The sequence below is a fragment of the Populus euphratica genome, unplaced genomic scaffold (assembly GCF_000495115.2).
Source record: "Populus euphratica unplaced genomic scaffold, PopEup_1.0 scaffold1.1, whole genome shotgun sequence".
In the NCBI taxonomy this organism is placed as follows: Eukaryota; Viridiplantae; Streptophyta; class Magnoliopsida; order Malpighiales; family Salicaceae; genus Populus; species Populus euphratica.
Window position 1 is genome coordinate 3640198 of NW_011499845.1, and position 12592 is coordinate 3652789.

At 38.0% G+C, this 12592-nt stretch overlaps 2 protein-coding genes across 2 annotated transcripts; one reads left to right on the forward strand and one right to left on the reverse strand.

The window, feature by feature from the left end:
- Nucleotides 1-2074: 2074 nt before the first annotated feature.
- On the forward strand, nucleotides 2075-5979 carry LOC105121667 (LRR receptor-like serine/threonine-protein kinase RPK2). Its single transcript, XM_011020397.1, has one exon. It carries the CDS (start codon nucleotides 2334-2336, stop codon nucleotides 5694-5696), a length of 3363 nt encoding a protein of 1120 aa, XP_011018699.1. The 5' UTR covers nucleotides 2075-2333; the 3' UTR covers nucleotides 5697-5979.
- A 610-nt stretch (nucleotides 5980-6589) lies between these two features.
- Nucleotides 6590-10996, reverse strand: LOC105121699 (ninja-family protein AFP2-like). The gene is made up of 2 exons (XM_011020437.1): nucleotides 9873-10996; nucleotides 6590-7232 (listed from the first exon to the last, which is right to left on the reverse strand). The coding sequence occupies exons 1-2, from the start codon at nucleotides 10513-10515 to the stop codon at nucleotides 6811-6813; spliced, it is 1065 nt and encodes a 354-aa protein (XP_011018739.1). The 5' UTR covers nucleotides 10516-10996; the 3' UTR covers nucleotides 6590-6810.
- Between the last annotated feature and the right edge of the window lie 1596 nt (nucleotides 10997-12592).

A 12592-nucleotide genomic window follows, 5' to 3' on the forward strand; every position in this document is an offset into this window, starting at 1 on the left:
GACTGGGTGACCTTGGGAGCTCATGCATGAAGCTTGGACGCTAGGAATATCCCCTTGATATGCTAAAAATAAATAAAAATAAAAAAGACATGGTTATATATATTAATATTATTTTTTAAAAATTAATATAGATATCTTAACTAATACACACAATTAATTTTATAAGCCTTAAAATTAACAATCATATAAGTATTCAATGGTATTAAAGTTTATAGAATTCGGACTAATAATCTCTAAAAAACAAATTCGTGATCTAACCAATTAAGTTACATCTCTTAGAATTCAAGTATATATATTATTTTTTTAATTAATGTGAATATTCGGATCAACTTACTCATATCTTAACTAATTTTATAAATTTTAAAATTAATAATAATATAAATCTTTAATAACCATCATATTTCTAATCACAATACTTAAACTTCAAATCACAAAAAAACAAACCTTTATATATCATTTTTTTTTTATTTACGTGGGGTGTCCGGGTCAGCTTACGCGCACCACGACTAATCCTCACGACCCACTGAACATCCTGCAAGCCCAGTGAGCAGGTAAGGCATCGCGAGGATAACAGGCGTGCATGATGAGGTTCGAACCCAGGTGCGGAGAAAGAAGACAAGCCCCTCTCACCACTAGGCCAGAACCTCACTTGCAACCTTTATATATCATTGATATGTGAAGATGTGGTAATGGGTTTTTCTTACAGATGGCCGGCCACTGATATTCCAAACAGTAGCTTGCAACCGGTGGCTAAAACCGGACGAAATTCTGGAGATGACGTTGGGAGTTTTCTTGTTTGATCTTAGCGAAGGAATTAAAATCTTTCTAATAGTTAATGGATATTCTATTAAGAACTGATATATCAATGGATGATTGCCTTGTTTAGGGTTGATTTTAAAATCTTTTCTTTGTATTTTGTAGGACAAGAATTAGCACATAACAACTTATTCATTGAAGCTCTTTGACTTGCTCCTGCCTATACACCGTTTCAACATGAAAAGGTTTCTTCAAGGCTTTCAGCAATATATCTTCCTTTTATATTTTATTTACAGCTTTATATTCTTTCTTTTATACAATTCTCTTTTTCATTTTTTTTATTTTTACTATTTTATTTACATATTTATCTTCGGAAGCTTTTAGTTTATTTATTGCTTTTATTTTCAAAACAATCAAGTATTTTTTTTCTTCTTAATTTTAGATATCAGCACGCTCAATTATGCAAACTTGCACGGTTTCTTATAATAATTATCCATGATCTATTAATTAGTATATGAACTAATAAATAATTTACCGCCAACATGTCAATTTGGCAAATATATAACTAATGTAAATTCTTCTAGTTACATCATGGGATGCTTGCACGATTCTCATTAAATCTTGTGGTTTCCTTTATGAACTAATATAGCATAGCACTAGAATAAATAATATTTGTTTAGGTATTGAAATAACAATTAAAAGATTATTGACCGGTTGAGATATAATTATTTAAGGTTTAATAAAATCTTGTGACACAGGGTTCGTGGCTTATTATTTGTTTAAACTTTATGATTTGATTTTTAAACCTTATTTAAGGTTCAATAATAAAATCTTATTATTTGTTTAATAATTATTCGTTTTATTTAATAAAAATTAAGTATAATATTGTATGGGTCGTAGATCAATAATAATTAGTTGGGGGGTCTTCTCAAATGCAATATATTGTTAAAAAGGAAAAGAAACACCAGAGGTAGGCATGTGTCTTGTTACCACTGGAGACATTTTCTATTCGTTGATGAAACGACGACGATTCTCTCAGACGACGTCACCGTTGATTGGAATTTTAATTATTATTTTTTCTTGTTTTATAGCTACCATTGTGATTGTTAGTTCTTAAATTAACAACCCAAAATAATAGTAATAATACAATAATGGCCATCATCCACGCGGAAGACGAAGGAGGGTCCCTCGCAATAACTTTTGAATGGGACCCACCAATGTGCCGGGCCTTACGTGTTGACGGCTTGATGCATTAATTGACCGGCAGTGGACCCCACCCTCACCAGCAAAGTCCTCCGCTCTGCTCCCCACCTCCTTCCTTGCCCTTTTGGTAGACTTTAAACGAACTCTCTCAAGTCGTGCTTGCTAAAAAGTAATAAACAAAACGAGAGAGAGAGAGAGAATTTTCCTTTCCGTCTTCCATTAGCCAGCCAGAAAAGGAAAACACGCTTCCGTCTTTGAAAATCACTGTTTTGCCTTCACCCCAAACACAAAAAGGATCCCTTTTCATTTTTTCATTTTTTTTTCTGGGGTTTTGCTTCCCTCTTGGTTCTATTTTCTCTTTGTTTCTTGAGAAAATGAAATGCTATCTGTTATCAAAAACCCTTCTTCTTCTCTTCTTCTTCTTCTCTCTCTCCTGTTTTCTCTCTCTTGTAGAGGGTGATGAAGCTTTTCCTGATAAATCTGTTCTGTTGGAATTCAAGTCCGCTGTTTCTGATCCTTATGGGATTCTCTCAAGCTGGAACCCCAACAGCAGCAACAAGACCAATCACTGTTCATGGTTTGGTGTCACGTGCAACTCCAAATCCAGGGTTATCTCACTGAATATCACTGGTGGGGATGGCTACGGAGGTAATTCTAAAGTCCCTCCTTGTTCAAGGTCTTTGAAGTTTCCTTTTTTCGCTCTTGGGACTAAAAGAACATGTTATAATCATGATGGGAAACTGAAGGGGAAGTTGTCTCCTTCTATTGGAAAACTTAGTGAGCTGAGAGGTTTATCATTGCCTTATAATGAGTTTAGTGGGGAAATTCCCATGGAGATATGGGGTTTAGATAAATTACAAGTGCTTGATCTTGAAGGCAATTTGTTTGCTGGGAAATTGCCAGACGAATTTGCTGGTTTAAAGAAGTTGAGGGTTTTGAATCTTGGTTTTAATAGACTTGATGGGGAGATTCCAATTTCTCTGTCCAATTCTGTGTCTATGGAGGTTTTGAATTTAGCTGGCAACATGCTGACGGGATCTATTCCCGGGTTTTTTGTTAGTTTTTTGAAGTTGAGGGAGCTTAATTTAGCTAATAATGAGCTAAATGGGACTGTTCCTGGTGGTTTTGGAAGCAATTGTCGGTACCTTGAGCATCTTGATCTGTCTGGGAATTTTCTTGCTGGGGGGATCCCTCTTACTTTGGGAAATTGTCAACAGTTACGGATACTTTTGTTGTTTTCGAATATGTTGACGGGTGTCATTCCTCGCAATTTCGGTCAGCTGAGGAGGCTTGAAGTTCTTGATGTTTCAAGAAACTTCATTAATGGTGCAGTCCCTGCTGAACTTGGAAATTGTGTTGAGCTGTCAGTTCTTATCCTTTCAAACCATTTTGAAACACAACCAGGGGAGAGAAATAAGAGTGGAAAGGTATTAGTTGGATCGTCACGTGTTGCTGGTGTTGAGTATAATCGTTTTGCAGGATCTCTTCCTGCAGAGGTCGCAGCCCTTCCAAAGCTGAGAATACTTTGGGCACCTAGGGCAACTCTGAAAGGGAAGCTTCCAACCAGTTGGGGTGACTGTGAGAGCTTGGAGATGGTGAACTTAGCTCAGAACGGTTTCTATGGCCAAATAAAGGGAGCTTTTGAGAGATGCAAGAAGCTGTATCACCTTGATTTGAGCTCAAATAGGTTAAGAGGGGAGCTTGATGGGAATCTTCCAGTTCCTTGTATGACAGTATTTGATGTCAGTCACAACCTCTTATCAGGTCCTATCCCCAGATTTGATTATAACGTGTGTTCCCCCTCCTTGAACTCAGATCCTGTCCAAGTTGACGACCCATTATCAGGATATGTACCATTCTTCACACATGAAACTCGCGTTGCAAGCCATTTGCCTTTTGCTCCTGCTAGTGTAGCTGTGATTCACAATTTTGGCAGAAACAACTTTACTGGTCAAATCCGTTGGCTCCCAGTTATTCCAGAGAGATATGGGAAGCAGATTGATTATGCCTTTCTTGCTGCTGGGAACACGCTCACTGGCTTGTTTCCTGGAAGCTTATTTAGAAAGTGCGGTGAATTAAATGGAATGATTGCTGATGTTAGCAAAAACAAATTATTAGGTCCTATTCCATTGAATATTGGTGCAATGTGCAGATCTCTTAGATTTTTGGATGCCTCTGACAATGAAATTTCAGGGTATATTCCTCCCAGTCTTGGGAATTTGAGATCCCTCATCACCCTTGACTTCAGTGGTAACAGACTGTGGGGTCGAATTCCAGCAAGACTCTATCGTTTGAAGTACTTGAAGCACATTTCCTTGTCTGGCAACAACCTGACTGGTGCCATCCCTTCTGGCTTGGGGAGGTTACGTTCTCTTGAAGTGTTAAATCTTTCTTCAAATTCCCTGTCTGGTGAGATTCCACAGGACATTGTGCTTTTGAAAAACCTAACTGTTCTTTTGCTTGACAACAACAGTTTCTCAGGACAGATTCCCTCTGTTTTATCTAAGGCAGCATCACTATCTACAGTTAATGTCTCCTTAAATAATTTGTCTGGGCCATTCCCCTTGATTCGTAAAGTGGCAAATTGCGGCAATGCCCCTGGAAATCCATATCCTAACCCACGCCATAGATTCCTCCAATCTGCTCCATCTGATTCGACAGACAGCAATGCTACTTCTTCACCAGGGTCTAAATCTGGGTTTAATTCAATTGAGATTGCATCCATAGCATCTGCATCAGCCATTGTTTCTGTTCTTCTAGCTTTGGTTGTTCTCTTCTTTTACACAAGAAAACGGATCCCAATGGCCAGGGTTCAGGTTTCCGAACCCAAGGAAATTACCAAATTTGTTGACATTGGTGTTCCATTATTATATGAGAATATTGTACAAGCAACAGGGAATTTCAACTCGATCAATTGCATTGGGAATGGAGGGTTTGGTGCCACTTACAAGGCTGAAATTTCTCCAGGAAGCCTAGTGGCCATAAAGAAGCTTGCTGTTGGAAGGTTTCAAGGTGTTCAACAATTTGATGCTGAGATAAAGGCCCTTGGGAGAGTGAGGCATCCCAATCTTGTTACTTTGATAGGATACCATGCCAGCGAAACAGAGATGTTCCTCATATATAATTACTTGCCAGGAGGTAATTTGGAAGATTTCATTAAAGAGAGATCGACAAGGGAGGTTAGTTGGAAGATTCTTCACAAGATCGCTTTGGATGTAGCCCGGGCGCTTTCTTACCTTCATGATCAATGTGCTCCTCGTGTTCTGCACCGTGATGTCAAGCCCAATAACATATTGCTGGATAATGACTTCAATGCTTACTTGTCCGACTTTGGATTATCTAGGCTTTTGGGAACCTCTGAAACCCATGCAACAACTGGTGTAGCAGGAACATTTGGATATGTTGCCCCGGAATATGCTATGACCTGTCGTGTCTCCGAGAAGGCTGATGTTTACAGCTATGGTGTGGTGCTACTTGAGTTGATATCAGATAAGAAACCGTTGGATCCTTCATTTTCTTCACATGAGAATGGTTTTAATATTGTTTCTTGGGCATGCATGCTATTGCGACATGGTCAAGCGAAGGAGGTCTTCACTGCAGGACTATGGGATTCTGGTCCGCATGATGATCTGGTAGATATGCTGCACTTGGCCGTCACTTGTACAGTTGACAGCCTCTCAAACAGGCCTACGATGAAGCAAGTTGTTCAACGGTTGAAGAGAATTCAACCCTCCTAGCGTTAATCAGGATGGTGGAAGGTGCCTGTCTGTACATCCTAGCATAGAAGATATCACATGAGAATAGAAAATCGTAGTTGTAAAACACCTCTTAAGATATTGAACCGAAGCGGTGGTTTTCATTAGAATGTGTTCATGTCTAAATACCCGTCTTGTTTTCGGCTAAGGAAAATTGTTGTTTCCAAGAATAACAAATATTCCATCGGAAGTGTACTTTTAAATGTATCTATCCGAAATCATCGATAATTTTGTGGCTGCATTCTCCAAGTGACTGCTGGGGACTTCTGGTGTTTGCTGTCCTCCCCCCTTCTTGTTGCGGCACGGCCATATCTGTCTTTCCAATCATTTTTAATACAGATTGCTGCTCTCGTTTCAGGGAAGGCAAATAGATTCAGATTTCTGAATAGATTTGGCTGCATTTTCTTTCATTTCATCCTTTCCAATTATATCATGAATTTATTTTCAACATTACACATTAACTTTGCCGGGAAAGACCAATCTTAGTCATGCAGCAGGTGCCATACAGAGTACATTTACATTTTCACGGCTGAAACACCGTCACTCCTTCAGTAAGGAATCTTGCGATTGCATTCCAAAGTTTAAATACAATGCTTAAGGTTTTGGAAAGAGAGATCCCGCTAAAAAACCTCGAGGAGAAGAGATCCCTTTTTCGAATTAGTTTTCCATGATAGACATCGTTAATCTGCAGCCTGCCCTTTTGTCTTTCTTGATAAAGACGATTGCAAGAACATATTCATCGGTTATCCCATCCGCACAGCACGGCTACAGCCCATGTGCAGATCTGAACTATCAAGCCTTGTTTTCCCTTCCTCCATTTGTGCATACACTGTCAGCTTAGGAAATAGGGAAATACCCTCCCAGCTTATGGGGGTGGGGGCTTAGGAAATAAATATAACATGCAGCCTCCAAAAACTATTTCAAACACTCTTCTGGAAGATGAAAAGTAGTTGGGCCATATTCGGTTTCCGTTTCAAGGCCCCCCAATAAATAAATAAAAAAAAAAGCAAACTATTTCCTAAAATTCTCTCATTTTTCTCTTCCTATTTCACATCCCTACTTATCTTTTAAAGGATGACATAAACACCGACTTACATTACACAAAGGACGAACCAGAACAGTTTATCACTATGTGTCTAAGAGGGTGATTAACATCACTGCCACCTGCATGCTTCACGAACTCTGCGGGGGATAGAAAGCTGCCATGGCAGACGCACATGATCCTTACTTCCTCTCCCTTGCCATACTTGTACAGGATGCCATCCACTCTTCTCCCATTAGGACCATCTCCTTTTGTAAACACACAAGGCATGTCTTCCATTGCATTGGTCCCAATTTCCCTCCCTATATTTTCTGCAGAATCAAGCTTCTTGGAAAAATTCTCCATTTCTGTACTGGAGGCTCTGCACGCATTTTCATTTTTCTTTGTCCCAGAAGAATCCAAATCTTCTTGACTGCCTCGTTCCGGCAAAGACTGGTTACTTGTGGGACTTCGTGCTTCACCACCACTGCTTGATCCTGTGATGCACAAGAGATTATGAGAAGACAAAAACCATCTGCCTTTTCTCGATTTCCCCGTTCCCTTTAGTTGCAGTAATTTCAAGATTAATTACAAATTTCCAGTATCATTGTATCAGTTACAGAGACATTTAAGTTGTACGATTGCTATAGGATCACAAGAAACCCTGTCAACTACATGCAATGACTCACTTAAAGGCCATTTGACTGTATCCCATGGGGGAAAATAGAAAAGCATAAATAAATTAAAAAAAAGAGTAAGAAGATAAAGAGAAAGTAACATTAGTCTAGCAGGCAAAACCAGTAACGTGAAAAGCAGGGATCCTTAGCAACAGCAAGAAAAGTTAAATTGCATAATTAACTAGGCTACAGAACAGTTTTCAATCTGATCAAATCAATTATGATCGCATAACCCAATTACTGTGGCAACATAAACAATTTCAAGGATGATTTGTGACAACTACAAGGATCAGTAATCGCCTGATTTAAGAAAATTCCATCTAATAGCCACTCCAGACTGTCTCATCACTTTACATGGGAAGCCAGACCCATCCTGCCCCTCTCCTCCCCGACTAACCCACAAAAATGGTTTTCACCATGCCAATTGAAAATTTTTCAGTTCAAGCAGACGGAATTTTCCAAGCTTCTGAAAACATTGCACCACACTTTCAGAAATCAACCTGTTAATTCAACCTCTCCATACCTTTTCAGTGTGTCGAGCATGTAATATTGAGAAACACCCTCCTTAACTCACCCAGAAAACCTGGATTTAGTTATTCATCAGTTGCTTTCTTAAAGTTGCCTTTGACAAATACAATCCCGAACTCAGTGATAACTGAGGCATCAACTTCTGTTTCTAAAGTAAATCTATACCATTGGACACACAGAAGCTTGATAACAAACAAGATTAAGCCTTTGGAACTAACAAATTTCCACAAATTAGGAGTTGGGAAAAAATGAATTTAGGGATTGAAACTGGATGGACCTGCAAGGAGGATAGATAAAAGAAAGAATCCAAACTTAGTGATGGCTAAGGACCAACTTCTGAGCTAGGGAAAATCTATACCATCAGACACACAGAAGCATTATACTGAACAAGATTAAGCCTTTGGAATTTAACACTTTCCACAAATAAAAAGTAGGGAAAAAACTGAATTTAGAGATGTAAACTGGTAGATCTAAAGGAAAATCGATCAAGCAAACAACGCTTTAGCCTAATCCTGAGCTACCATCTATCCACTGCCCACGCATTAACAAGTAATGACACTGTAATGAATAGTTATGATGCAATAATGAAAGACTCCATGGAATGGCCTGGCAATCAAGTAGATGCTTGGTTTGTGAACTCATTTAAAGTTATAGACCATCTCCATCGTATAGACTACAAGCAGGCAAGAAAAGAAACGTTAATAATTTAAACATAGTTTTAAAACGTTAAAAGAATCTATCCGCTACTTCTTGGAAAACACAACTAAATAATTACCCATACGCAATAGGAAGTTCGATCCATTTTATATGAGCAAATGCGTACAAATTCCACTTCATGTTTCCTCCTCCCTTCTTTCTTAAGGCAATCATGATAACACTTTCTACATCGATGCCGCAGTAGAAGTGTGCATCTCTTCTGCCTTCGTTGACATAAAAGATAATGCTGAAAAAGAGCCTATTCCCAGGAATCTAATATCCCTTTCAAGCAAGTAGATACCATAGCCAACTAAGAACTAAACTAGTAAGGCATAAACTGAGTTTCTTAGTTCTCCATGCACCTAAACTAAATAACTGCATAACTGAGTGCCCAATGAAGGTGACCAAAATGAATTGCAAGTTCATGAAGGTGGTCAGTATGAAGACGCCTTCCAGAAACAACCAGAGTTTTGCAATGGTTTTTACCCGAATGTGACCTTCCAGTTATAATAATTACCAAAGTAAATGATCTGCCTGCGTATGCTACACGCAATATCCTAGCACGGAGGGTTTATCTATTCTGTATAGAAAAAAACACGTGCCCGTTTGTTTTTGGGTGCAAGAAAAAGAATTTCAATGAGGTTGAAACGGAGTTTCAACTTCATTGCCAAGCCAGCCGTAAGTATCCATGAAGTTGATATGCTGCAGAAACTCATTTAAGTTCTGACAGAAAGACAGATGCAAGAAACCCACTGCCTTTTTCATGAGAGACATGCTAATGCAATCTGCTTACTTCCCATGTATAGCAGCAATCAGTAATGAGGGCCTTGAGTTAATACTCTACATGGTTACATCTCAGAATTGCTCGGATTTAAACAAGCATGATCCTCTCCTTCTTTGGACCTTCTATGATTTTCTTTCGCGAAATATTGATGAAACCAAAGAAACTCCAACGACAGAATTCAATACTACTTAAATTAGTTGAGTAAGATTTGCACTGTTTAGAAACAAATAAACATCCAAGATTTAGCATCCAATCCAAACAAAAGAACCGACCTATCTAACACCACAGCATCCACATGATCGATTTAGCATCCAGACCAAAATCCACCACCAAAACAACACCAGACAATAAAGCCACTCATTCCAATCCAATCCAGAAACTCCCCAAAAAACCAGGAAAAACAAAAAAATGGGACACCAAAAGGTTGAGATTTTTAAAAAAAAAAGGGGTACCTTGAACAGGCTTGCTCACCATTTCTGATAATCCAGAAGAGCTCCCTCCTTGAGACTCCACGGACCCTTGTGACGCTTGCTGCTGCTGCTGCCCTGCCAGATTATTACCTCTATTCACAACACCACTCTGCTTACTAGTCCACGTCGGCACCCAATTCCCTTTATTCAATTTGACTTCGTCCAGACTCAACTCTCCTCTCAGATTCCTTTGCTTTTCACTTCGCCTTCTCTTGGCTTCCATTCTCCTGAAACTCTGCATTTCCTTCCGCTTCCTCCACTCCTCCTCTGTCTCCGTAGGCAAAGAAGAAGTCCTCATGAGAGGAGGATAAGATGCAGGTGGAGTGGTTAAAGTATCATAGTCTCTCAACAATGGTATTGAACCAGCTACTGATGAAGATCTCGTTAGTTTCTTTGAAGACTTATCAACCCCAAATCTTCCACCAAGTGATAGCCCAAGATTTAATTCAATCTCCTCTGTTTCTTCTCCATCACTTGTTGCTTTTTGATATTGCTGCGTGTCACTTGACATGAATCTTTGTAACAGATCTCTTGGGTACCTGTTAATATCCAAAGAAAGACTCTCCATTACTCTGCTACTTCTACTGCTGCTGCTCCTATTTCTATTCTCGTTTGCTTCTCCCATGATGCTGCCTCTCTATAAACAGAGGAAGTTTCTACTTCTTGCTTCTTTAAGACAGCTTTCAGTGGATTAGAAAGTATTTTGGAGCCTATGAAACAGAACGTGGAGGAGGAGGAGGAGGAGGAGAGGTTGAAGTGTTTATTCTTTGATCTGATTTAGAGACACCCATTTGTCAGGAAGGCTTAATTCTTAGTAGTTTTCTTTTACAGTTCTCTCTCGGGGTTATCTGACAAAAGCTTTGCCCTTTAATTAAAACCCAACTTGCATTGCATACACTCGCCAGCGAAAAATATTAATAATAATAATAATAATAATAAAGAGAAGGCTACCAAAACGTTGATGTCTTCTTCTTTCTTCTTTTGATAAGAATGAAGTCAGTACCGAGAAAATGAATGAAAACAGAAGCCAAAGATTTAAAGATACTGAGATCGATGATTAAAAACAGGAGGGAGAGAGGGAGTGGGGTGCTTCTGGGCGGTAATCGTGAAAAGAAGGAAAGAAATAAGCAATTAATTGAAAAAATATTGTACCAGTTGAAGGACGAAAGTGCCCTTCAAGTTAAGACAAGGAAAAGAAGGTAGCTGGGAGAGAGCCAGGTGGCGATCACGAGAGGAGAAGGGTGACACGTGGTTGTGACTTGTACAAATCTCTTGCTTTTCACTAATTATTTAATTAACTCGTTGTCTTCTTGAGGTCCGTGTTGAAGGAACCTAAAAAACAAGTTGCCTTTCTAAATCTAGAGCAGAGGACACGTTTCGAGATGTAACAGAAGCAAGAAAAAGTGTCCATGTGTTTGTCAGTTTAGGTGTGTGGGAGTTCGACACGTGGATACGAAGCAAGTTGCATGAGGAGTACTTATTACTCGTGAAAGATGCGGCTTCTTTTATCTTGCCACTCTTGATGTGGGCGCATACTGTTTTTTTTTATATTTTTTATTTTAAAATATACTATAATATTTTATTATTATTTTTAACATTATAATCTTAAATCAATAAAAAAAATATTAAATTAGTATCTTCAGTAATATTCAGCTAAAATAACGTGGAGTTACTTTATTTTTTTATTTTAAAGGTATTTTTTAAAATATTTAAATTTTTTCAGTTTTTTATTTTATTTTTTTGTCAAAAGAATTCTAACCCAACACCTATCCCAGTTCTGCAAAGGATAAAAAGAAAAGCATGTAGACTAGAGGTCTTCTTAAGTTCCACAGGGAATAAAAGGGATATTTGTCGTTCAATAAATAAAAGTAACGAGGGATCATTTTATTTGCCTTTTTATCTTTCTGATAAAGTCTTTTAGATAGCGCAATGCATTGTAGTTGAACAGGGATGTTCATTTATTCCGAAGTTAATAAATAATACTTGATTAGTTGATATAAGAAACTCAATAAAAAAAATAATAAAAAAATATATAGCGGGAAATATTGAATAAGACATGAGTATAGTAGAAACTTTGGTATATAAATACCTATCACTAATAAATCAATTCATTTGTTTATGTAGCGTGAAGAAGAACTACAGAGCATCTTGACAAATGTTGACGTGGCAATTGTATCATCTCAGGCAAGTTTGAATCTAGTCATTTTCAGGTTCAATTGCTTCGGATCTCGATGTATTGAAACTAGAGATATTACACGCTTGACCTTATCTAAACACACACAGCTTGGTTGCATTGTTTGTGTTTTTTTTTTTTTTAATTGAATATCCTGGTATCTTTTTAAAAAGATAAGTTTAATGTCGTTTAAAGTTTACAGTTGTTTTCCTCAATAAGTGCGCTTCCAACTATACATAGCTCGGATACATTGTTAATCTACTTTTGTGTTTTTCCTGAAATAAAATAAAATAATTATTTTAAACTAACTCAGCACACAACGCTAACTACAGATATTATGTTATACAGCCATGATTATGATCCAGAATGTTAATATATTCACATTTAAATGGCTTATAGTTGAAATTTAACAGGTAATTTGGCGTCCAATAAATTCTTGTATCTTTTTTAAAAAAACAAACACCATGGGTCTCAGAAAAAAAAATACGGTCATGTTATTAAAAATATTGAACTTTCTCATATGGAGCAG